Genomic DNA, 26261 nt, shown 5'->3' with positions numbered 1-26261 from the left:
TAGGGAACAAGAAAATCCCTGTCTGAAGTAATATTCCACCATAATTTCATATTTTAATTATGTGTCATTCTTGACTTTTGAAACAGTAGTTGACAAAACAAACTACCGCAAGATCCACTAGTAGCTGTTCTGGAGCTTTCTGGAATGAAAGTTGCTTCTGGAACAGTATGTACAATATATTACTCTGTAGTACCTTCAATGAGTTTGGGCAGGAAGTGCGCGGCTCCCTTTGTCTTCTTGACACGGTTCCCCTTCATGACCTGTCCGTCCCGGTTGATGCCGATGTACCAGGCCCTCCCCGACTGGGTCTGTCTGTACAGGATGGACGAGTAGGTGACGTAGTAGTTCTCAAACACACACTCCTTAAACTTACACTCCGGCGTGAAGTGTTCCTGAAAGAGACACACACACACACACAGATCAGGTGAGAGGAAAAGAATAACACATTTGGACAGTCTGCCATTTTTTATTTGTTCTATTATTTATATATTTACTCCCTGATTCCTCTGGCTCAGCTGAGAAGGGGGAGGGGGGATGGGCCCCACATTTCATCGTGACAGGGTTACAGGAGCGTCTGTAACACACACGCGCGCACCGACAAACTCATTCCAACATGTACACACACCTATTTGCCACACGGACAAAGTGCTTCCTGAGCCAGGATGCCATAATTCAACCAGTTCGGTTTACCTGTAACGAACAACAATCAACCGGATCCTTCACCCCCCTCCATAGTTTAACGACCCCGCTGTCGGCCTTCACTTCACACACACACACACACACACACACACACACACACAGACCATGCATAGCTCCGCATTAGACAATACGTCAACACCGGGACATCCCCCCCCCCCGCCCTCCTTCCTCTATCTCTCTCTCGTTACAGCTCTCACATATTCCCCTCTCTATCTCATATTCCGCCTCTCCTTCTTCACTTCATTCCCTCCATCCCTCCGTCATTTGGTAACCTTGTCGAGGAACAAACCAATTTGCAGGATTGATTTGGAGCCTTGATGTGACGGGTGAGCAGAAAAGGCCTGAATAAGGACTTTGCTCTCTCTCTCTTTCTCTCTCTCTCTCTCTATCTCTCTCACCCGCTCTCCTCCTCCTCCTCCTGCTTTCCATCTCTTCTCTCTCTGCATGTCTGCCACCGCAGGCGCAGGGATGCAGCCTGCCTATATCCATTGTACCACACATAAACAAGCTAATTACACTGACTGTATCGCCCATTCTTTAATTACACATCCATTCACTTAGGCAACTATTCATTTTCTCGCCTAGCCATTAACTTAGCTCTAATAGCACAGAGTGAAATCCAAAGGTCTGGAGCCTCTTGGAAAGTGTAATCAGATTGCTATCATTAACTGTGTTTGCACTGCTAGTGTGTTGAGTCTCCTTCTCTCTGGAGAGTGTGTGGGTGTGTGGGTGTGTGTGTGTGGATCTGGGGGGGGAGAACTTTACAGGATTAAAGCCTGCTTTGTACTGTATCATCAGCACACACACACCCCCCAGACAGACACGCTCAAGTTCATGAATCGATTAATTATGTGAATTAAACCGAGTCTGGCCGTATGAGTAACGCGTGAGAAGTGTGAGTGTGGATTTTTGGTAAATGAGCGTGTGCCGCGCTGAGGCTGTATCATTACCGATCCATGAGCAGCCTTTGTGCAAAGGAGGTCGTTTCGATTAGTCATTATCATGCTGGGAGACCACCGCTGGCAAGATAGAGGCTGGGTTTTTATCAATGAGCAAAGTGGGATTTCACTCGTCAAGTGAAATCAAGACTATTTTTACAAAAATATCACACTGACAGGATAAAAGGTCGGAGACACAAAGTTGATTCTGCTCTTAAGAGATGTTAACATTGAAAAAAATGGGATTATACTTTATTTAACAAAACTACCATATCAGTTTTGGAAAGAAAACATAATCTGAGGTTTATTTCAATTGCAGTGGTAAAAACAAAAAGTCAAAAACTATTGTCCAGGGAAAAAAAAAGTCATATTTTTGGTCCTAAATGATGTTAAAAATCAGGTGTAACTTTGCAAAAACAGAAGATAACACTATTAAATTACTCAAAAAAGCTTAATATTTCAACTTTCTGTGTTCTCATTTTGAACAGCCTCTTTTTCACTGTCACAGGAAATATAATCATCTTATACTGACACTCACTCATACTCCATCACAACCAGTTACAGCTGCAATTCCTTCTGTTCTCTCTTTTTTCTGTGTTTTTGCAGTTTCTCTTTAAATCTACAAAATCATACGTGTCCGTACGCAATATAGATTTTCTAATCCATCAAATTAAGCTTCAGACTGAACTTTTCTTACCAGCATTTGTACCCCATCAGGGTGTCAAAGCCTGCACTCAAACTCTTGATGGTTCCATCTGATGTTTAATGTTATTTCTGAGCCGAGCTGTTTCCTCATCTGTCATCTCATCTAAGCGTCTACGATGTGACAGCGACTGAACAGAAAGTCCTAACAATCGCAACATGTTTCTCATTGTCTGTGAGAGCAAAAAGAGTGAATTTAATACTAACTGATTTGTCATACTCAGACTGCAGAAGCTTCATATGAGCTTCAACTTTGCACTCTTTTAATGTACATATGTGCATGTGAGTCTTGTTTTAAGATCCGAGCAAGAACTTAGGACACTTGTAGCTCTCAGAGTGATTACGCACAAGAGGGCTGACGATGTCTTCCTGTGTATCGCATTTCATATCTAAATGTTACATGCTGAGGGCTGGTAAAACATGACCTCCAGTCAGTAACATCGCAAGCAAACAAGCAACAAACCAGCAGAAATCAGTCCTGTTTTCGGAGAATCATTAATTTATGATCTTCCCCTCGCAAAACACATCTTTAATTTTTCATGTCATTTAATTCTGTGTGATGCTTGGCATGGTGGTTGGTTCTTTTTTTTTGCATAGCAGTACGCTGCACATCCATGCATGATTCCATGACTTATGCAAGACATACAGGGAGCGACTAATTATTTGTGTTTGTCAGAAGAATCGTCTAAATATGATGTAAGTTTTTCATGATGCTACATTTTTATTTCATCTGGTAAATAACTGAAAAACAAAACACATTCTGATTTCTTTAGAAATACAATATAATAGATATCACATTCATTTTAGCTGAATAAGGCCTTTGTCACTTTTGTCTTAGCTAGAAGTCAGCTCACACACTCTCAGGATGCCATCAGCAATGTTGCTTTATAGGATAAAACACTGTTAAGCAGTGGTTTATTTACACAAGACGCACATCTGTCTGCAGAACATTCACTTTGAAAGATCTCTGATTTCATCTCCTCCTCTTCAACAAACACAGAGGAGAGGGGTTGAGCTGTGTGTCACCTCAGTCCGATAAACCTCATTTCCCTCATCTGAAAAACAAACCGGACTAAAACATCACCGCTGCAGTTCCTCTTGTGTACAGCAGGGGCTGCTCCAAACACACAGGCAACCTGAGTCTCCTGTCACTGTTCCTACTGCTGCTGCTGTTGATTCTCCAAAATTAACTTGTGTCTGTTTGCCACTCCATAATACTCAGCTCTCCCCAGCGGGCTTCTTTTTAGCATGCTGAAAAAACACTTGAGTCTTAGAACAGCCACAAATCCACAACAAGGGTTTTTTTTTTGTTTTTTTTTCTGTGCTGCTTTTTATGCACCAAGCTCCATGTTGTTCTGGATATTCTCAGCACATATTGGCTGAAACATCCCATCATGTTGAATTATAGGAGCAGATATAAACATCACCACAGCCTATTAGCAGCTTCAAATCATATTTTCAAGTGATTTCAGAAAGATATTTAGGTCCTGATTTAAAATAATTTTCATTTGGCCGTGGCACATATCTCATAAATCTCAGCAGTGTAACATGAAAATAACCAGAACGGATCAGGAAAAGAAAGAGAAATCAATAATATGGTCATGCAGAGAGAGAGAGAAATAAAAGAGACAGCAGCATCACAGAAAAACAAACTCAGACACTTACTAATCAGATCAAGTCAGGATCAATAAAATGTATCCATGAGCGTTTGACACTGAAAAGACTTCTGTTACACGTAGAGGGTTTTAGAGGAGACAAGGGGACTGTGTGTGTGTGTTTAGGTGTGTGTGTGTGTGAGAGTGTGTACATCCACTCATGCGTGTCTGCTGTTGTGACAGAGAGACATGACGGATCCCTCTTACATCAGTGGGAGGCCACCCGGCGCCAGATGACATGCATGCACACACACACACATACACACAAACATACATACATACACACTCGTGCCATCAACAGTGACGGATGGATCGGGTCCCTCCTTCATCACTCACTCCTCACAGACAGAAGAGAGAGGGATGGAACCGAAGAGAGGGAGCGGCGGAGGGAAAAGTCGGGGACAAGATGAAAGGAGGCAAAAGAGGAGAGAAGATGTCATGACATGACAAAGACGACATGCCAGATGAAGACTCAGAGGAAGTACAGCATTCTCAAGTCATGACACACACACACACACACCCTTGTCTCATTTCCATCCCGTTGACACCTAAAGACGTTATTCAGATCTCTTCGCGCGGCTGCCATTAACCGTTGAGCGTCCCATGCACTCAGCTGGGGAATTGATTCTATGTAAGACCTCTGTGAAAAGTCAATAGGCATTAGTCCAGAAAAAAAACCCGGATTAGCCTTTGATTGGACGCGCGGCGCGGCGACGCAACCGAGCGTGAAGAACTTAAAACGATTTACAAGGCGCGATCAGGCAACCACAGGTTAATCCCGGGGCTTTAAGTCGCAGACACTTATCGACTGTGTCCCAGAGGACAAATGTACTTCACACCGTCGATAGGGAGGACGTACAGTACGAGAGGGCTCACGCATGTGTGTGTTTGTACTGTACATGACAAGGGAGATACATGTGTTACGTTTTTACAGCTTTCAGTAGATTATACTTGCAGTTTCATGTGTCAGCTGCTGCTGCTGCTGCTGCTACTGCTGCTGATGATCAATACTGGCTTTCCTGTCACAGCTGTAACAGGTCCAAATGCACACTGGGAGGTTGGATGGCCTAATTCAACCAAAATGGGCTTTGGTAGGTCAGTACAGTATGAGCTCTATTTGTGCCTTCCAGCACAGTATCAGCAATATGGTTACTTATGCATGCATGAGGCTGGTCAGAGCTGCACAGATGAGTTTGGCTCAGCTTAGCAGAGGCAAAAGCCATCTTCCAGTGATAACAGCAAACACTTTTATGGTAATTCATATTTTAATTTTTTTGTCTCTTAAAATCCCCCCCACCCTAACACACACACACACACACACACACTCACAAACAGTGTACAGTCTTATGAAACCAAACCTCATGGCAATGCAGGCAACTACAGAAGTGTTTAGCCAATAAAAATACTGAGCCAAAATGTATTGAAATGATGAAAATATTGGAAAATATTAGGAATTATTGTTGTGTATTATACATTTTGACGTCAGAGCTGTCTATATGTATAACATTTCATCTATATTCAGTGCTTTTAATGCACTCATTAGGCATGTTGAATGGATTTCTGCCAGTTTTTTGACACTGAATATTATGAAACTTGACAACGATGTAAGAACATCATGGCAACAATGCATGCAGAGAAAATGATTAATGACTTAGAATGAATGAATGTCGTTTATTCAGTGCAGTTAAGGATGTTTTAACAGAGATGTTGCTGTGATTCAGCCTTCAGTGGAAGCACTAAAGCACCAAAACCACCAAAAAATTACAGGCCAAAACAAAAGAGCTCAATAGAGTTGAGTAGAACTGTGAATTCTGATCCACTTTTGATATATTCATATTGATCGGCACAGCTTTAATGAATTTTGTCTCACATGAAGCATTTTCATTTTACCCAAATCATCTTTGCGAGGGCGAACATGCTCACTCGCTCGCGTGCTGATGAGATGCGTGACGACAAAGGCCAAAAGGTCAACTTTTAGTCTGTCAACCGACTGTCTGTCAGAGCACATCTTCAGCCTCCTTCTCTCTGTCCTGTCCCTCCTATCTCTCCGCTTCATTATCCAATAAAAAAAGAAACTGTCATAAAAATATCTAGTAGAGGGGGGAAAAAAAGTTAAAGAGGGTGCCTCGGGTTATAAAAGAATATTGGATTGATCATGAATTGAGAGCTGTTTTCTCTCGTATAAAAAGTACTTTCCTGAGTGATACTGGAGACACGAGTTGTTCCGAGTTTGTGACACGGCGCGACGAATTCGCTTTAATAGCCCCAAGAAGAGATTTTGTGGATCAGATGATGTAATTATATGTAAAGAGATCACTATCATAGCTACGACTTCAGAACATCAGAAGATCTAATATAAGTAATTATCAGTGTCAGCTGAGTGTGTTACTTTGTGATAAATCACTGGTTAATGAAGCTCTGAGCTACAGTTTTGTATTAGAACATGAAGCCGTGGGAATACGGGGATTTTGGCTGAGGATAAACCTGAGAGTGAAATTAAGTGGGGCGTTTTTTTTGTCCCTGTACAGTGAATGATTAAATATTTACCTGCAGAAGCAACTCTTGTCAGAAGGATAAGAATCAGCACTAAAAGCACTCAGAGCAAGGTTAGCCTTATGAAAGCTTGTTTACTAGCGGAGCTGATGATTGTCTGAGCAAACGAGCAGAAAAACAACTTTAATTGAGGACGAACAGCTGAGGGAGCTATCGCAGGAGCTGGCATGATAATTGTGTGAAGATAGGAGTAATTATCATTTATTAATTTATGCGTGGACAACATGTAGCACTGTGAGTACCTGCTGTATTATCATCAGCGCCACATAAACCGTCACTCAACGTTTCAGGAAAACGAGGAAGAAGAAGAACTCTCACGGCGACTGACACAGTAAGAACTGTTCATGTCTGAGCCAGCGTTGTATTCTCTGGTGGATAAACTGGCCTGTTCGAGTGGTAAAAACACGTCAACATCTGCAACCATTAAGTGAAAAACAACCTTTGACATTCGGAGCAACTTTGTCAAGTCCCATAGCGGCAGCAGCAGCAAGTAGTTTTCAAAGCAATATGTTTCTGGTTGACCTGTACTACAACTGGTAAGCAGTGCTTTTAGGAGATTTTCACTGACAAAGATGCTTCAGTCTGAAAAAGGGATAGGTCATCTTCACTGCAGCTGTGTGTGAGTCTGCTGTAGTGCTGTAGGATGCTCATTTTAAGGGCCCAATGCATATTTTGGACCCTATACTGACAGATACAAATACTGTAATTGAGTTGATTTAGAGTTTGACCTATCTGCAGCTGTGTTTAAACAAACCTGTGTTTAAAGAATAAGGCTGGCAGTGTTCACACTGCTCTTATTTTACAACAATTCACCAATGAGTTGATCCTACTAGCATCCTTTGTTATTATGAACATGGGCACTGTAGTTTGTTGTGAGTCAATCCCACATCATCTTGGTGCCGGAAATACTCACCAGCACACTAACTCTGGAGCTGAAAATAATCCCCAACAAGTAGACTGTTTACTTGGAGCTGAGAGCCACAAACATGCTGGCAGACATTGTGGGTTTTGGGTTTTTTTTAATGGGGTTTGTTTACAACAACAGAAATATAAAATATTAAGAGTCTTCTTCTTTACCAGCAGCAGAAAACAATTGTACCTGTAAATTAGTTGTGTGTGTTAGTCTCTGCGTTAAATGACATGTCAGTGAGTTCATAGTTTTCCTTTTCAAATTGTTGACATTTCAAGATATTTCTACAGAGACGAGAACACATCTTACATTCAAATGCTTTGTGTTGTGATGTGTTCTAGATGGGATTTCATGGACAGGAGTCAGATAAAAGGTATTTATTAAACATTTATAAGAACTTTTACATTTGGTGTTCTGTCCTATTCCAGGAAATATCAATCGTTGCAGTGCGGGTATGACTGAAAGCTCCAGAACAGGTATGAGGTGAGCTTGTTTTGTCAACTAGTGTTTCCCCGGTCAAGAATGAACCTTGAGCCTTAAAGACCCCCTCCAGATATGTTGACCGACATAAAAATAGTCTTCGAATAACTATTTGTGTCCGATGTGATTTTACCATAAAAAACGTTTAATTACGTTAGAAATTCTTAAAATGACATCTACTCCTTCTACCCCCAAAATAATCTGGAGTCTATGAATATGCAAATATTTTTAATTTCAAAAGTGCAGAACTGCTGGACACAAGATGTCTCCTACTTCACTGAAAAGTCCATTCTCAGTGTTTGTGGCCTTGAGGCTTCAAGTTCCTACATTGTGTAAGTTGAACATTGGATTGGCTTCTAAACTAGTTGTGATGTCATAAATCATGTGGAGGGGGACTTAAACTTTTAAGCTAACATGGACAAGAAGTCCTCAAAGTGTTTTAAAAAAAATGAACACCTACAATTCGATGACAACTGAGCAAACTCCATCAGATGATGAAGATTATGTGGTACAGTCAAGAGCTCCAGAACAGGTGAGATTGTTTTGTCAGCTCTTGATTCTAAGAAATCCAAGAATGAACTTTGAAACTAAAAGTGTTGATTGGTTGGTTAAACAAGACAAGAGACGATCTAGTTAGTCAGCACGAACACACCGAAGAAAGAACGCAACATGATGAGACTCAAACTCAAAATGTTAAAACACAATGTATGATGTTAGTGACAAAAACAAAACCACACATATTCAACGCTGGACTCACAGAGTCGACAAAATGGCACATTTCTCCTCAGGGAGCAGTTATTCTTGAATCTGACAGGACTCCCACGTCACCATGAATCAAACTGGCCTTACAACAACCTAATTGCTGGCTTTAAAGGTCTTTTCTGCTGTCTTTCTTTGTCTGATTTCCACCTCTTGGCCTTTCAGTGCTCTTCTGAACCATGTGAGTTGCTGTCCGGCGAAGAGGAGAAAGAAGTTTTTAGCAGTTCGGGCGGAGAGGGGTCCTCATCTGTGCCAACATTCTGGCATTTACAGGGACGCCCTGAGGAGCGCTGGAGCTCGACCAGGACTGATACGCACACAGCGTCCAGAAAACACACACACACACACACAGAGGCACATGTACGCCAAAAGGCATCTGTGTGTGTGTGTGTGTAAAAGAAACACACATGCAAACAGGGAACAAATCATCCAAACATACATCTAAACACGTGTGTGATCATGATATCTGACTGCACAAAAGATCAAATAAACAATACATACGCATGAGATCACCCTTTGACTTCAACACACATGAAGACAAATTAGCGGAGACAAAAAAAAAACAGGCACGCACACACACACACACACTGTAATGAGAACAGCTGGAGAGGGTGCAGGCGGGTGCACAAGGGGAAAGAAGCAGAGAGGGAGGGAGGGATGTCCTCTGCTTCTCACCTTGACTGCCAGACCCTCACTGTGCATTTGGGGATTTTCCAAAGGGAACCAGAGATAACCTGCCTTACCTCTACGCTACCTTTCCCCCCCATCTCTCTACCTTTCTTTTTCTCTCTCTCTTTCCTCTTTCATCCTTCACATTTCCTCCTATCTCCTTCCTCGGGGCCACGTGTGTCTGCACGCTTTTGCTGTCACGTCAGAAGAGGATGGTGTGCTTGTGTTTGTGTGTGTGTGTGTGTGTGATGAGGGGAGGAGGGGTTGGGTGGGAGAGGGGGAGAAAGACACTGAGAGAGAAAAGAGAAAGGAAGGAGAGCGTAGGAAAGGAAACGAGAGTGCTGACTCGAAGAAAAAGAGACAAGCGCTTTCTGATTCGATGGACGGGTGAGGAAGGTCAGAGGAGAGGAGTGTGTGTGTGTGTGTGTGTGTGTGTGTGTGTGTGTGTGTGTGTGTGTGTGCGGTCCTCTCAGGTCATACTGTAAGAAGACTTTGTTGAAGGCTTTGTTGAGGGAACTGACTAATTGCCAGTTTGCCACCTGTCAGGTGTGTCTGTGTGTGCGTGTGAGGGCACACAAATGTGTGTGTGTGTGTGTGTGTACAATATGTAGGAGGACTTTTATATACTGTTTGTTTATTTTGTATTCACTTATATACTATTATATGTGGCTGTTGTTAACCTGCACAGTCCAGATCAGCACTTGTGGGTACTGTAGATGAGATGATTATTCATGACTCAGTGGAAGTAGCTCTGATGCTGCATGCTAATACTTTAGCATTATGACAGAATAATAACTAACGGCAGGTCACTTGCATTTTTGCCGAGGAAGCTGCTTTGAAGCCAAATGATTAGTAATTTTATGAGACAAGCAGCCAACTTGGGGCGTTTTGTGATTGATAAAACTTAATGCAACTCCTATTTCTTCTTCTTACAGGAGCCACTGTTTTAGTCTTAAAGCTCTAAATTATGAGTTTTACATAATAAAATATTAATGTTTCATTTTTACCTGTGTTGTAGTTGTATCCTACGTTGTATCTTATGTTCTACGATGACATGTATACATAAAGAAGAATGGAGTGATGCATGACACATTCCTGCCAGTAACGGTGATGCTAATCAGTAATGCATCCAAGCCTTAGAACATGAAAGATAAGAAGATAAACAGGTGACACATGCCAACCATGTCAACTGGAGAAGGTGACACCTACACAGATGATGGTGGCAGTAATGCGTGAAAAGAGTAGCTCAACTAATTTGAAAAAATAAAATGTATGATTTGACTTAAAAATATATCCACACATGGAGTCAATTGTTAACACTACATGTTGCAACTGAAAGTGAGTGAAAACTACTTAGCAAGTGAGCAGAGCAGTTTAAACACTGAGATAAACGTAATGAATACACGGTTTAAATCGTCAGCTTGGAAGCGCTACATAAATGGTGAAAAACTAATAAAACATTTGTGGTGAACTAAAAGTACTTGAGGTTGAAAAAGTGATGGATAAATGGTTGAAATCGTAGGCTAAAAGTAATAAATACATGGTCAAAATATTTAGCTTCTGATACTCCAAGAGGTAGGCTTGGTACGGTTGCAAAGCTGACCGAAACAACCAAAATATTGACCGTTCAAATGTATGAAAAAAACATTGTAACAACATCCAGTTTAAAATCAATTCAAGTGAGTATATTTAGAAAATGACAGGAAGTGTCGATGAAGAGGTGCTGGAGTTCATCTGACAGGGCTGTGCAGGGGTACAACACACCAAAAAAAAAGGTTGGGAACCACTGGTGTGCTGGATAGCACAATGAAGCAAATTGTTGAAACATGACTACAATGGTTGCATTAAAAGGATGAATTTTTATATTTGTTGATAATGTATGAATCGGGATACAGAAGGATGAACAGGATATGCATTAAAAACAATTAAAACACATCACCTCTCTTTAGCTAAGACAATGCCAGTTGCCTGTTATCAGTAAGTGCTGAACAATGCTTTTCATGACCTAATTGAAAATGAAAAGATTCAGTGCATAGATCTTGTGACCTACTCTTCACAACAGCTCTGAACTACATATCCTGAAGAGACTATCCCCATACACTCTCTCTCTCTCACACACACATACTTTCTCTCTGCCAGTCCCTACAGAGAAAGTAACTGTTCGCTGTTATAGAGCGTCAGTGTGATGATGGATGTGGTAACGCTCTATATCACCAAAGACCATCCATCCCAATTAACTGGTTCTGTAAGACAAGGCAGCAAAATGCCACAGCAGGAGGTTCATAAAGTCCAACTTCACTTATTGGAATAATTTGCAGTAAAAACTTGTGTACCTATATTGTCTCCATACATAATGTGCTTTGAATCCTGTAAATTATCACATTAAATTTATCAACCAATACACCTACATGTGTGCTTCTGCAACTCTGTCTCATTGTGTGTTTGTGACCTTGTGTGTGTGTGTGTGTGTGTTTATAGATTGTTAGTACTGATCAGAATGCAGAACAGGGCTTTACCCTCACATCTCATTGGGACAGCTCTTGTCAAAATGCAGCAAGGCTATCGTGTTGGCTCTGGATATAGCTGCAGCATTTTTAGGTGGATATGAAATCCTTCCTCCTCCCTGACGTCCTACATCCTCCCTTCCCCATTCCCCTGCCCTTCCTTTCTCATTTCATCCTCATGCCTCCCTTCCTGCATCATCACCTCCTCTCCCTCTCATTCCTCCCTCCCTCCCTCTCTCCCTCCCTCCCTCCCTCCTCTCCTAGGTTGGCCATATGAGCAGAGGTGTTCCCTATTAAGCGGCCGGTGCCTCCGTGCATCTCAAAAGGAGTTCCCAGTGGATCCCCAGCTGAGAGGAGGCCACAAACAGCGCAGAGAAAAGGCAGGGAGGGGAGGGAACAAACAAGTGAGAAACACTGAACAAGCAAATTAGGGGTATGGGGGAACCGGTAGGGGAGATAAATGGAGGTGGAAGGCAATCAGGGAATGAATAATCATGGAGATAATGTGGAGAGATCAGTAATGAAGTCGAGGGTAGAGGCCTGGTCACACCAGAAAGTGGCACAGCAAAATGCATACTTGGTAACATCATCCCAAGGGTAGTCAGTGAACTACTATAGCTGGCAAGCTAACCAACATTAACCACCTGGGAATGCTAGTCAGTCAATAGCTTCCTGGGCTTTTTTCAATTTTCTCCATAAGTCTTTTTTAATAAAGTGTGAGTGCTTCTAGGTGAAGAATCTGTGTTAGAAAAGAACTGGGAGAATACTTTAGAAAAAATAGGAGGCCGGCTGGAAATGGCTCTTGCCAAGCATGTCTTACAGAGGGAGGACAGTGGTAATTAACCATCTCATGTCCTTCTCATTATGGCACAGATTAGTTTGTGTGGATCCTCCTTCAATTTTCCTTTAAGAATTCAAGCTGTTTTTTAAATTTCTTTTGGGATAAATTGCATTGGATTCCTCAGGCTGTTCTTTTTCTTCTAATGGAAGATAGAGGACAAGGACTAATACATTTGGCCAGCAGAGGTGCTGCTTTCCGCCTTCAGTTTAGTCAGGGACTGCTGTTTGGCCCTAAAGACCTGGTGTGCAGACCACTGGCACACATAGTTCTGCAACATTTTCATGGTCTGGTACTGCATGACTCACTGTTCATGATGGATTTAAGGACTCTGAAGTTCCAGACTTTGCCAATTTTCTACCGTGAACTTTTCACAGAGTGGAAAACGTTGGTGAAGGAGAGAATAATGTGACTCTTTATACTGGTTGTTGTGGGAGCCTGTGTTGAATGGAGGATGTTTGGATACCCCCTGCTGGGCAGGATCAGCAGTTGCAGAAGTGTTCTGCAGAGCAGGGATTCTAACCTTTGGATCTGTAGTGAACATTGCTGGACCTGAATTGGATAATGCAGCTGTTGTAGCAGCTGGCCTGGGAGTGAGATCTGTGAAGATCATCAGCAAGCTGCTTGAACACTGGAAACGCTGTTTGACTGGACAAGAATGCCTCCTGTTGAATGAGTGCAGTAATGGTTTGTGCCTCATATAGATGATCCTTTTTACTTGTTTAGGTATTCATCCCAGTTTTGATTACTGTGCTGGTTCTGTTTCAGACGAGAAAAGTCATACTTATTTAAACGTGGAAGATTTAAAAGGTAAAGATTTGCATGAAATGGTGGCTAAATAAAAGTACACTTCACAATTGGGTTGAGACAACTTGGCAAGATCAACTACACTTGGGATGTGATGTGAAACCAGCTTGAATGGGTTTTTATAAGCCACCATTAACAAAAAAGGTAGCTGACTCACAGTGGAGAGTTTTGCATTGGATTGTAGCAGTCAATGCTTTTATTTCCGTTATTAATCAAGGTGTAAGTGATAAATGTCCCTTTTGTCCTTGCAAAGAAACTGTGTTCCACTGTTACTTGGAGTGCATGCATCTGGTACCACTATACATGTTGGTAGGGGAGGTTTTCTCCACACAAATGTTCACGTTTTCAATACAAAAAGTCTGCAAAACACAAATGTCAACTCTTGGGACAAATTAAGATAGCTATTTATGTAAACAGAAAGAGGAAGATTGATGACTCGGTGGACACTGATGTAAAATTACTGTTTACTAGGATGGTGAAAGCCAGAATAATGATTGAGTTTAATTATAACAAAGAAATGAAGGATCAGTTCAGCATGACCTGGGCTTATGGTGATGTGTTGTGTAAATGAAAACCAACTTACTTTTTCTGTGGAGTTGATGTGATGTGATTTATTTTTGAGTATTTTTATTTATTTGTGTTTTGAAGATGGGTGTATTTTAAATGTATTTGTAATTGTATTCAAATGGCTTGTTGAAAGATTGATAGAATAAAGTACTTTTTAAAAATCAAATATCTCTCTCTCTCTTTCTGTCTGTCTGTCATCTGTTGTTCATTTACTGCATTGACTGTTCATATTTTTTAACATACATAGGTTACTCCCAATAGTAGTTTTGATGCGTGGGCATAGGCGCAGTCTACAGAGCCTACAAACAACTTGTCAAATGCAGTTGGACAGCCCACACCCAGCGGAGCCCATTGTGGGCATGCAGGATGCCCAAGTGGGACAGCCCTAACTCAGCCCACACTTTGGACTGGGTATGGGCCCTACGTCTGGGATGTCATCTGGGTCTCATAGTGTGCCCTGCATTTCACGCCGGTAATGGGGCCCATAGTGGGCTTCCCCTGCGGGCTCAATTTTCTGCCTACAGTGGCTCTCCCTGGCATTTTGTTCTTGGGGTTACACATCATTTCAGTCAATGAAAAGTTTAACATAAGCTTAACCAAAATATATATTTATACCAAAAAAATTCCTCTCTCATAATTGCAAAATCTGCAAATCTTTCTTCCTCTGAGGAAGCAGTTTTTACTCTGACAGGGTAAATAAAATTGGATATGGTGCAACACAGCTAATAAGCTATACTAGCCCAAAAAAAGCAACGATAGCTTGCTTTCTTTTGAGCTCTCCACTTGCTCAAAGGTTAGCACTGTCAGGACTTCATGAATTCACATTTTCAAAGTTGGACTCGATTCGAAACTCGATTTACTTCGTCTTTCTGAGAGAACTGATGTGGTAATTCCATTGAAATGACTTTGTTTTACAGCTAAATTTAATGGTGTTGCAACCAGGTCTTTAAGAAAAGATGAGAAGAAAGAAACAAAACTCAATGAGTCCAGTCATCTTCAGAAGAGGAGAAAAGAGCTGACAGAATGTGTCTTTCATCTAACTTGATCACAGAAACATTGTTGCAGCCCTGAGTTTTGCTTTTAAACCTCTCTGGACAACAGTGTGCATTAAGTATGGAAAACTGCACCTTCTCAGGCCTCTCAACATGCCATTGATACACATACTGTACTATGGCTATGTTTGTCTCTCCCCTGTGAAAAAAGGCAGAAAATGGGGTTTATTTCTCCCTCCCTTCCACCCCACCAATGCTTCTCCGTACTGGGTTGCAAGTGGAGTTGTGTTCTTTGTTATCCTCGGAGTGTAGATCCACAATGTCATCCGGTTGATAAAGTTTTACTTTCCCAAACTTTCCCCTGTTAACTGCGGAGAGTTTGTCCAAAGCTGGTCCCGTGTATCAGAGTCCGGCCCAATTATGTCTGCCTGCCTCTGTCAGATTGTTTATACCTGGCTGCACATGTGTGTTTGTGAGGATGTGGAGGGTGGCTAAATTGCACAAGGGAATGTTTGTGTGAGTAAAGGTTCATTTTTTGTTGTGTGTGTGTGTGTGCGTGGACAGGTTCATTTTTTGTTGTATGTGTGTGTGCCTTTGACTACATCTCAAAATACTGTGCCCCCCCCCCTGCCCCCCCCCTCATCATCCACACATTCCTCCTCCCGCCTGCCATCTCTCTACCCGGGAGGCTTTTCCAGAGCACACAGCTAATAAAGTGGGCCAGGTCCACGGCTGAGCACTATTTTTATCAGAAAGCAATTTTCAGGAAGTGCCCACAGGTAAGCGGGTCCCAGCGCCTCAGACAATGGAGCCATGACAAGGAGTTTCCCTCCGCCATTAACCTCTGCTGAGCAACTCCCGAATGCCCAGGTGCTCCAGGAGCACTACACTGCCACCAAATAAACCTGCTCCTTGTTCCTGCATTATTAACAAGACCCCCAAAACCTCTTTATTTTCCATAAATTCCTAGAGATGAAATGGATACATGACTGATGACCGCCAGATGATTCTTATTTGCATTTTAATGCTTTCTCAGTATTTATGATTTGGGATTTGTAGTGGGTAAGTCATGATGGAAAGAGTGAGAATAAAGAGGGTTGGGTAGTGACTGAGAGAATAAAGGTACTGCAGAGGTGAAGGCGAAGGGGGGAGTGATGAAGAGGAGGGGTGTACTGGTGGGATGTTTAAAGGCAGATGGATACACACAGCCCATCTGGCCTCTCTCTTCATACAGCTGGACTATCTTGCGCTGTAATGCAAATGTTTCTGTTCTTGCATATTATAATCACGGAGTCAGGCATCAGTTATTAGTGATTATTATTTTCACTGAGGTGTAAATGTATAGATGGAGGTCACGTAGCTGTATGGGAAATATGAGTAGAGATGAGAGTGTTTTTGACATTTTGCATCAAGTGGGAATCAGAGCTAATTTTAGCAAGGTAAACTTTCTAAGTGGAATATAAACTTAGCAGCACAATGGGTCCTTCCAAAGATTAAATTACTAAGGGCCAGACATCTTAAATTGCGTTATAATGTTATTCTATCAGTGGTGTACCATAGAAGTTGACCGTGTACTTCCTAGCAACGCCAACGCCATGCTGCCTCCAACACTGACTGTACAGGTGCTCACCCTCATATGTCTACCCTCTGTATCTTATATATCTGATCAGTGTGTGAGTCACATATTTGGAGCTGTGCTGCAAAATGTTATCCCAAAGCATGCCACCTACACGTGTCTTGTACTTGCTGCATGTTGCCCTAACAATTAACATTCACCTGGGACAGCTGTCACGATTTTGGCACCATGACAGTTTTGCCGAGGCAGCATTAACATGGAAGACATCGACTAACATGACCGGATCGGTATCTGGGGAGATGCTTCATTTCAGTCGGAATTAAAAAGGTACATACTTTCACAGAAATGTATTCGCAACAAGCAGAAATGTTAAACTACTCTGGTAATGTCTTTTCTATATTACTGTCAGTTCATATTGGGTTGAGACATGGATTACATCCAAGAATAGATATGAACAGACATTCAAAAAAAAAATCAGATTGCTCTAAAGGGAAAGGTAATTGAGAATAAAAAAAGTGGAGAAATGGGAGCGGGTAGTAAGAGAGGAAAGCTGACTGTGAGAGGGAAAGGTTTCGGGGCGAGGAGGCGGAGGATAAAGGGAGAGAGGGGAAGGGAGAACAGAGGGGTAGAGGAGAGAGCTAGGACAAGGACAGCAGATAAGGGACACATCAAGACAGAGATATATATTTTGAATAGAAGAGGTTCACGGGTTGACAAAAAACAAGGGAGGAGGAAAGTGGGGAAAGAAATAGACAAACCACAAGAGAGGCCAACAGACACAAATGGCTGGACAGGGAGCAAGACAGACTGACAGGCGAGTAAAAGCTGTACAAGTGAGACAGAGGGGGGTGGGGGGGAGGGAGGGGGGGAGGAGGGGAAAGAAAGATGAGCATGGCGGCGGTTGTTGCTCCCAGCGGAGACATTATGTTCGCTATGAGTCTGGGCCTGTCAGGCCATCCTTCTCTCTCCCTCTTTCCCTTCCCAGCATCCATTACTCCCCCTTTCCCCCCTTCTCTTTCTGTCTTCCTCCTCTTGAAACAGTGACAACAATCAGCCCTGTTTGTTGTTACTAGTGGTAAGATCCAGCCTGTCCTGTCAATCAAATGGCCCTGCCATGCTCTATCTTGGAGGAGTGTGAAGAGCTCTAGCCTTGAATACAGATATTCTAGTGTGTGTGTGTGTGTGTGTGTGTGTGTGTGTGTGTGTGTTGATGGATGCATACGAGGAAGCTTTACATTGCATGTACAGCATGTAATGTTACGTCTGTCCATTCCTAATGACAGAATTTTGTCTTTTCTTTTTAAGCTTCGGTGTCAGCAGGTGTCTCATTTCAACAAAAACTCCATTTCCATCCTGCACATTTTTTATGTAAATGCACAAAAACTGATGCTTTGCCGTGACTCACTCCTCTATTCTCCTTCTCGACTCTATTATCATCTGGTTTTATCCTCCTGAAACAAGTGACTCATGGTAGGACAAAAGGACATTTGCTCCATTATTTAGCCCGTAACTCCCTTTTTACTTATCTTGCCCAAAACAACTCACAAATCCAAAAAAGACTTTAAGACGTTAGAAGTGTGTTCTTTTTCTTCGGAGTCGGGTACTTTGTGGTAACACATAAATTTGGCCTCCTCTTCCTCTGCCTCCATCTCTCCTGAGTGCTAAAACAAGCACCAGAGTGTTACTTAGGTGATTCTTAAATATGTCTCTGGGCTGAAGTGGGATGTTTTAGTCGCAGTCTTCTTCACTAAGGTAGGTGCATCAACACTCAGGAGAGGAAAAAAGTTAATTTGTCTTTAGCTGAAATAATTCCTAATTATTTTTTCTCTCTGTCCTCACAGGAGCTGCTTTCACTGCCACTGTGTTTAATGTGTCTGGAGGTTTAAGTGTGTTGTCTGGTTAAATGAAGCCAGAGAGGACAGTTGGGGATTTACCGCACTTGTATGTGATCAATAATTCATGCTGTGTTTGCAGGGGAGACACCACAGTGCCAACTAAAGTAATCAAACGCCATGTACATAGATATTTATTGTGTATCGAGTGTGTGTTCGTGGGTACTTTTAATCACAGCTATAAAGACTCTATGGAGTAGCAGGGCAGCCTAAAAACTGCATTTCTACCAAAGGACCCTATTCCAAACCCTTCCTGCATCACTGAGCAAGAAACTAAATCTCTACCACCTACAGTACAGGACTGCTGCTCTATAGCTCCCACTGACCTTTGACCTCCCTGTAGAGGAAACAGAGAAAAGAGAATTTCTCTATTGGCATCACTGACCTTGACCAAGAATTGTTTGAAAGACCTGAGACCATGTTTACAGATTAATGTCTCATATATCTGTCACGAGATTAAGCAGTAAAAGAAAAGTAGAATACACCATCAAGTACGTTTCCTAACAAGGCCATGCTAGCAGCTACATGCTACAGTCAATGACAATGCTTACATGTTGATGTTTAGCAGGTATCATGTTTACCATGTTCACCATCTTAATTTAGCATTATTAACATTTGCTAATTAGCATCAAACACAAAGTGCAGTGGAGGCAGATGAGAATGTCATCAGTTTGGCAGATATTTGGTCATTAAATGAGACATTTCACTCAAAACCACACATTTGAACCTCATGGTGGCACTAGAGGAAAAGTCAGGGAATCTACAGTCATCAGGATTCATCCTCTGAGAACCATGAATCTCTGTACTAAATTGTGTGCCAATCCATCCAGTAGATGTTGAGATATCTGACAGGATAAGTGAAAACTTTAACCTGCTGGTGGTCCCAGAGGAAAAGTCAGGGTATCACCACAGTTATTGGGATTTATCCACTGGGGACCATGGATATCTGTACAAAATGACATGTCAATCCATTCAGTAGTCCAAAAGACTGACCAGCACTGCCTCTGGCTAAAAACTGCTGTGTTTAACCTGTTTAATATGTGTGCAAGATATGCCCGAGGTCACAGCAAATATTTGAAATATTAGATGATTAGATGAAATTTCAGTGATCCCCACAAGGGAAAATAAATTGTGGCAGTAGAGAACCAATCTAGATTACAATCCCTAGAGTAACGCCACTAGCATGACTAAATATATTGATTGGAACATGAGAATAGCAGTATCTTTTAACATTATAACCCATTAACCTCAATCACCTTGCAGTGCATGGATGGTTGACCCCTCTCAACCCTTTTCTGTTACCTTTTTGCTGTTTTTACCTCTCTCTCATCTCCCTGCAATGCAAACCCAAGAACCACCAACCATCCAACAACCATTATCTCAAAACTCTCCCTCATTATAAATCTTTAAAGAAAAAGCACACATGAGAAATTAAACAATGTTTTCCCTTCTCCAACAGTCCCACCGTGCAGTTTCCACCACAGTTAACTGCTGACTGTGTGCAGACAGCAACAGGAAATAAGAAAATATGCAACATGGCTCTTTATATCTATGTCCTGAAATGGCACGAGTACAATGTACCTTTCTTTGACAACTGTATATGTTCATATTAAAAATTTCTTTGACTGTTTGCTTGCTCACCCCTCAGGCGGAGACGCAGGGGCATTGGTCCCTGCACATGCTAACAGTTGCATAACAGGGTGTTACGCTCCACACTGCCTCTCTCTGGACCCTGAAGGCAGCAAGCCCAAAACATGCCTTCCTCCTCTATTTCTGTTCTCTGTCTTTCTCTCCATCTTTCACTTGTGCTCACATTTGCACAGAACAATAGCAGAGCAGGTAGTTTAAGGTGTGGGAGGGGAGGGGGTGAATCTCTCCTTTGTCCTCCCTCTATTCTCATCTCAGAGGGATTTTCTCTAACGTTTGTCTTCTTCCTCTTTCTCTCTCTGTCTCTCCCTGTCTCTCTCCCTGTGGTTCTTTCCCTTAGTGAAAATGGGTCACCTTTCTTCCGTCAAGAGAATGCTTGGGTAAGTATAACCTCTATATCTGTGTGTGTGTGTGTGTGTGTGTGTGTGTGTGTACAAGGTTTTTACTGTCTAGGGGGGTTCCAAGCTCTGGAAAAGTCATGTGCAAGGACCATTTTCTGGGGCTCATTAGGGGAAAAGTTTGTTTTTTTGGGTTGGGGTTAAAGTAGGGTTAGAGTGAGGTTCAAATATGGATTTGGGCTATGGTTTGACAGTTACAACTATTCCAAAATGTTTCTTTTTTTTGAGATATAAAGCCTTAATCACAAGAAGCAGATTAAAATTGAGGTTCATAGATTGTCAATTCACCTTTTAGTAGGAATTCTTATATTGTAATTGTCTGGGTTTTTCCTGACCAAACATGATGTAACAAAACTCGGGAGGGAATATGAAACCCAGAAGTGCACTAGCACTCACCCCAAGCTGGACCTGCCAACTGCTTCACGTCATGTTATGTGATTTCTGGGCAAAGAAGGGCTTTGAATTTTTAAGAATTGTGAATTCTGTGTCTGACTGCAGCTTGTGGTCAACAAAGTAAGCAGCTGATAGAATTAGAGAGAGACATTAGGTAATATGTCGTGTATACACAGCAGCAGCAGAGAGAGGACTTTGTGTAATTCTGCATGTTCTGATTTTCATTGTTCCACCTGATAGGAAAACTTGAATCTCCGCTCCTCGACACCGGCAGTATGTATGCATGCAGCATTAGGTGGACTTTGAAGTGAGCGCACCGATGCACTTCAAACAAGATCTCATACACTTTGCCTGCGTGCCAAGAGGAAAAAGGGTGAAAAAAAAAAAAGAGCTTTTCTCTGCATCCTGATATAGTGCACTCTGATCCATCCCTCTGTCTCTTCATCTATTCTTCCATCTACCTCTCAAATCTGTGGCTCGGCTCTGCCGCTTCTCTCAACGTGAAACAACCGGCAGGTAGAACTGTACGAGCTGTTTCACAAGATAGTGCTGCTCTGACCGAGAGCGGGGAAGTGTTTCATGCACAGGTGCTTACAGATGTTAAATAAGAGTTTCAGACGTCACCAGCTCAGCCAGTCACTGTCACTGTGTGGGTAAAAGGAACAAGTAATCACTGTACACTTAGATGTTGTGTGGACTGCTCATCAGGTGACTTAATCGCTAATAATTTACTGTAATAGACAAGGTGCTGAAAAGAAGAAGTTTTCATTTCTCTAGTAGAAGTGGTGACTTAATACTTATAATACTACTCGTCTGAGGTCTATTTATGAGTTTTTCTGGAGCTTTTAATAACTAAGCAAACTCCATCCACAGAGGAAGACTGTGAGATGCAGCTGAAAGCTCCAGCAAGACTAGTAAGTGGATCCTGAGTCAAGATTTTTCTTCTTAAACATTTATATCCAATTTTACTTCTTACTGAGACATATTTAGATCCTATCCAGCACGTCTTGCATACTGTGTTCTACTGTATCCAGCTGTTCATATGATGTTACAGTGGTGTTAAATAAAGATACATATGTAGTAAGATTAAAGGTATCTGTACCTATGAAAAGACATAGATGTGTTTGATTTAACAATCCAGGCAAGTAGAGATAACTCACCATTGAAAGCAACAAACTTCATTAAAACTTTACAAAAAAAACTAAAGTTTTACAATTTTAACTTTTGTGTTTGTTCTATTTTAAAAACTCAAATACAGTGCATGCTGGGAAGTTTATGTTAATAAGCTATGATGTTTCTAAACAACTTAAATGGATATGTAAATGACCAATCAGCTGTGCATTTCACTTTCTGAGAGCCATAACTGGATGATTTAAGTTGACTTGAAAATAACAAACTTATGTGATTGTTGACAGAAGAGACTTGATTAAGAAATTATGTGGTGAAGTGAAAAATGTGTTATTTCTGCATTTTTCTGCATCATTCATCTTTAATGAGGGAAAAGACTAGCTTGGTTTGTCGGTAACTTCATCTTTTCTTTAAATGCTGATGCTTTCTGTCATAAAAACTTGCATTGCACTGCACATTTACAGCGAACAAAGACTAATGAAGGTAATCTGCTACTGTATATATATAAATGTAAATCAATTTGTCTGGTTTGGATTGAATTGGTTTCATCTAAATCAAGCAGTATAGAACTTGAATTAAAAACTTTGAAGCGGCTTTGTCATCATGTTTTTGCGCTGTTTGCAATATTATTTGAATTACATTTTGTGACAACAGTGTGTGGTAAGTTACAGAACAGATTTAATATAAGAATATATAATAAATATGAAGACTTGTTTCATTCTCATAACTGTCTGCCACTCTAAACATACTTCTATATTGCCTGTACATTTCTATACGCATGTCTAGCTGTCACACACTGTCTGTACACTGTGTTTCATCAACAATATGACAACAAGAGTACAAGTAAACACAAAGCCAGTAGTGGAGTGGCAGTTTTTCAACCAGGACTGCCATAATGAAACAAACAAATGAGATCTTTATAGGCTTACGGCATTACTGTACTGTATGTGCTGAGCATACCGAAGTGTAGAGGTAGCCCTCGCTGTTCATGGCAACGTAGAGCCCCGTCTTGGTGCTCTGGATGGCCACTATCCTGAGCCCCACAGGAATCAAGTTGAACTGCACTGCAAAAAAAAAAAAAAAAAGAAAAGAAAAAAAAAACAACAGAGAGGGAGCAGTAGTGTTAGAACAATCATTCTTTCTCGTAAATGCTCACAGTGCTTCCTCATGGCATAAAAAGACAATTGCTTTCCAGCTGTCTCCTATTTCATCCTCCCTGTTGTACAGTATATCTGTCAAAGGTGTGGAATAGAAGTGTGTGAGGGAAAAGGAGGGAAGGAGTTATTAAGAGAGGGAGATTTAGGGAGGAATAAAGTCTGGGTTGCTGGTACACCAGAGGTCAGACAAACCCAGGAGTGACAGAAGGTGAATTCCCCTGCTGGAGAGATAGAGAGAACGTAGCTTAGCAGAGAGCCTTAAGAATACAGTACATTAGAGAATCTCCTGAGCCTGCTTTGAATTCATTTTCTCCGTCCCGACACAGTAAACAGCACTTTGCAATGCGGTTCACTGAATCCCCCTCCTGTGGAACCTTGGATTTCTTATGTGCATAGCTCTCCATATAAACTAACTTTAACCTGGCCACTGGAGCAGCACCCACGCTGTGTATTTGTGTGTGTGTGTGTGTGTTTAAATCCGCTGTCATGAGTGAAGCTGCCTGCACGTTTTCCTGTAATTTGTTCAGGTGCTCTCTGTCCATGCATGGCAAGTATATTTACATGAATTTCTGCGCTCGCTTGTGTACTGTATATGCATGTGCTTTCTTGCGTGTTGCACATGTGTTTATCCTTCTAAGACCTCCTTGAGCGCGTGCCACCTAAAACTGCGCCTCGTCAGACGTGACATGGGAACTTGAGTGATACTGATAAAACGGCCTCTGGCTGCCAGCTGCTCCGTGGTCACATTATCAGCACAACCAAACGCTACCATGACGACTACGGTCCCTGAAGCGGTAGGATTGGATGGGAAGAGGAAGAAAACCAAAACAGACGAGCTTCAGAATATTGAACACATAACAGCTGTTACTAAATTACTAGTATTATTATAGATAAGGTTATTATCTATAATGGCATATAATTCTATTTCATCCCATATTGTTTGTGTAAAATGCCTAAAATGCAAGTTTTGTTTATCTTGTTTAAGTCATGTTTGCACAACTAGCAGATACAGCTGCCTCAGGATCAGCTTTTGTTCAAATTCAGGGTAAAAATATCAAACCCTGCGTCACTGCGCTGCACTTTGGGGCATATGTGAGTGTTTTTTTTTTCTGTGACAAATTACAAGTGTACATTATAAATTGACAGCATGGCTGTCGAGATGACGAATGTCTTATAGAGATGAAAAAAGTCTCATGAGCATGTTTTAGATTCATGGAGCCATTACCTGCTATTAGACTAATCAATTTCAAATCAAAAGTTCTGCCAACATAATGGATGGAAGTTAAGTTATCAGATTAAAAAAAATAACAACTTTTTGTTGAAGACTAACTCTTGTAGATTTCTTTTTTTTAGAAGTTTTTCTTTTCTTTTTATTTATGCATCATTTATTTGTCCTTTTTCTATCCACATTCAAAGGTTCTTCCGGGTCCAGTTGAAGAAATCTCTGAATCATGTTTGGAAATGTGTGAGGAAAGATACATTTGTGAAGAAAGAAAATTTAAACTTTTATTGCCAATGTGAGCGTAGTCAGATTTTACTGTCACGTCACATTAAACATGAATGATGTCTACTGACCACCGCTCCGGTATAAAAGCAACAAAACACAGTCTAGATGGTGATGTGGGCCCAGTTCGAAGTTGGAAATGTTGCTAATGAAATCTGCACGTACTTCTCACTCCTCTCGCCCTCCCTCTCGTTCTGTCTTGAGGGCCCTGCTTCTATTTGCTCGATCGATGCCTGCATCTCAAACAGTCGGTTTCGCAAATGAACAAGGTGTCACCAAAGACCACAGCCAGGATGACAAATAGAGCAGGGCACACACACATCGCCTCCATCCTTCTTGCCCTCTTCTTTCTCTTCTACTCTTGCTTCTCGTTCTCTTTCATACACCAGTAGCCTCAATGCGGTGCTGGTGACCCCACAGTAACTTTCTGCACATTGAGACGCGCCGAAATAAAACTTCTCTCTTCATTTTTCAGACTCTGTTGGCCAGTCATAGCTTCAACCATAGCCTTGACTGTCTAGCTTTTGAATTCTCCATCCATAAAGAGCTTAAATGGTAGTTTCTTTCTTTTTTACCCTCTCCAAAACCAAAAATACAAGAGCAAAAGTGTAAGGAATGGATTAAACACTGTGTATTTGCTTTAATGGAAGGTGTAAACATTAGCATGTCTAGCCTACTAGCTAGCAACTCTGCATTACTTCAAAGGCAAAGTATATCTAACTACATATTTTTTGTGATGTAACAGGTTACGTTCACATTTCCTGTGTAGTATTTCCACACTGTGTGGGAGCCAACCAGCCCTGCATGGATGCTACAATATAGGGTAAGCTAACGTTAGCTGCTTTTTTAAAGCAAAGTTTAAACTCTGGCAAACCCAGTGAAACCTTTCTGAGATAGCATTAAGGTTACATATGTCATCCGTTCTCATCCTAAAAATAATTTTCTCTTGTAATGCTTAAAGTTAAACATTCTATTTGAAAATACAATAAAGCATACAGTACATATGTAAGCTAAGCAGCCAAACAGTTCTATCATATATATTATATAATGATGATGTATTATCTTTGATTTGACATTTTTCCACATCATACACTGTGTTTCTTTATTTACATGTTTTCTACTTGGATCATCAGCTGGTGAGGATGCTGACTTTTTGCCTTGGAGATGCCCCTTAAGCCTCAGTCTATTCATGTATGTAGCCAGCAAGTATGTAAGACACTTTTACAGACTTCTCGTTTGAGTCTACTTGATGAACAGGTCTGCGTTTTCAACCAACTCATGAAACTAACGTTAGCTACAGCTGCCACAAATGAGACAACTGCTTTTCTGTCTGGAAACATGGACAAATTGTTTCAAAAATTACTTGAATTTTTGTCAGTTACCATCTTAATTGAACATATACTGCGCAAGAATGGAAAGCTTGACCGGCCAAACAGTAACCTGACATAGCGTAGGGCAAGCCTCCAGGAAGTGCACCGGGCTGTAAAGCCATT

The 26261-nt window shown here is 41.4% G+C and overlaps 1 protein-coding gene across 2 annotated transcripts in view; it reads right to left on the bottom strand.

Annotated features, from left to right (window-relative positions):
- Positions 1-26261, bottom strand: part of fgf11a (fibroblast growth factor 11a) — a 91627-nt gene that overhangs the window by 9415 nt on the left and 55951 nt on the right. For both annotated transcript variants that reach the window (XM_044340605.1, XM_044340606.1), the window contains 2 exons: positions 23068-23171; positions 194-392 (listed from right to left, as the gene is read on the bottom strand). In XM_044340605.1, coding sequence (XP_044196540.1) covers positions 194-392; positions 23068-23171 — 303 coding nt within the window. The remainder of the gene's footprint in view (positions 1-193; positions 393-23067; positions 23172-26261) is intronic.

Source organism: Thunnus albacares, chromosome 22 (assembly GCF_914725855.1).
Source record: "Thunnus albacares chromosome 22, fThuAlb1.1, whole genome shotgun sequence".
NCBI lineage: Eukaryota > Metazoa > Chordata > Actinopteri > Scombriformes > Scombridae > Thunnus > Thunnus albacares.
Note: the sequence above shows the minus strand (reverse complement) of the source record. Positions and strands in the feature narration are given on the sequence as shown.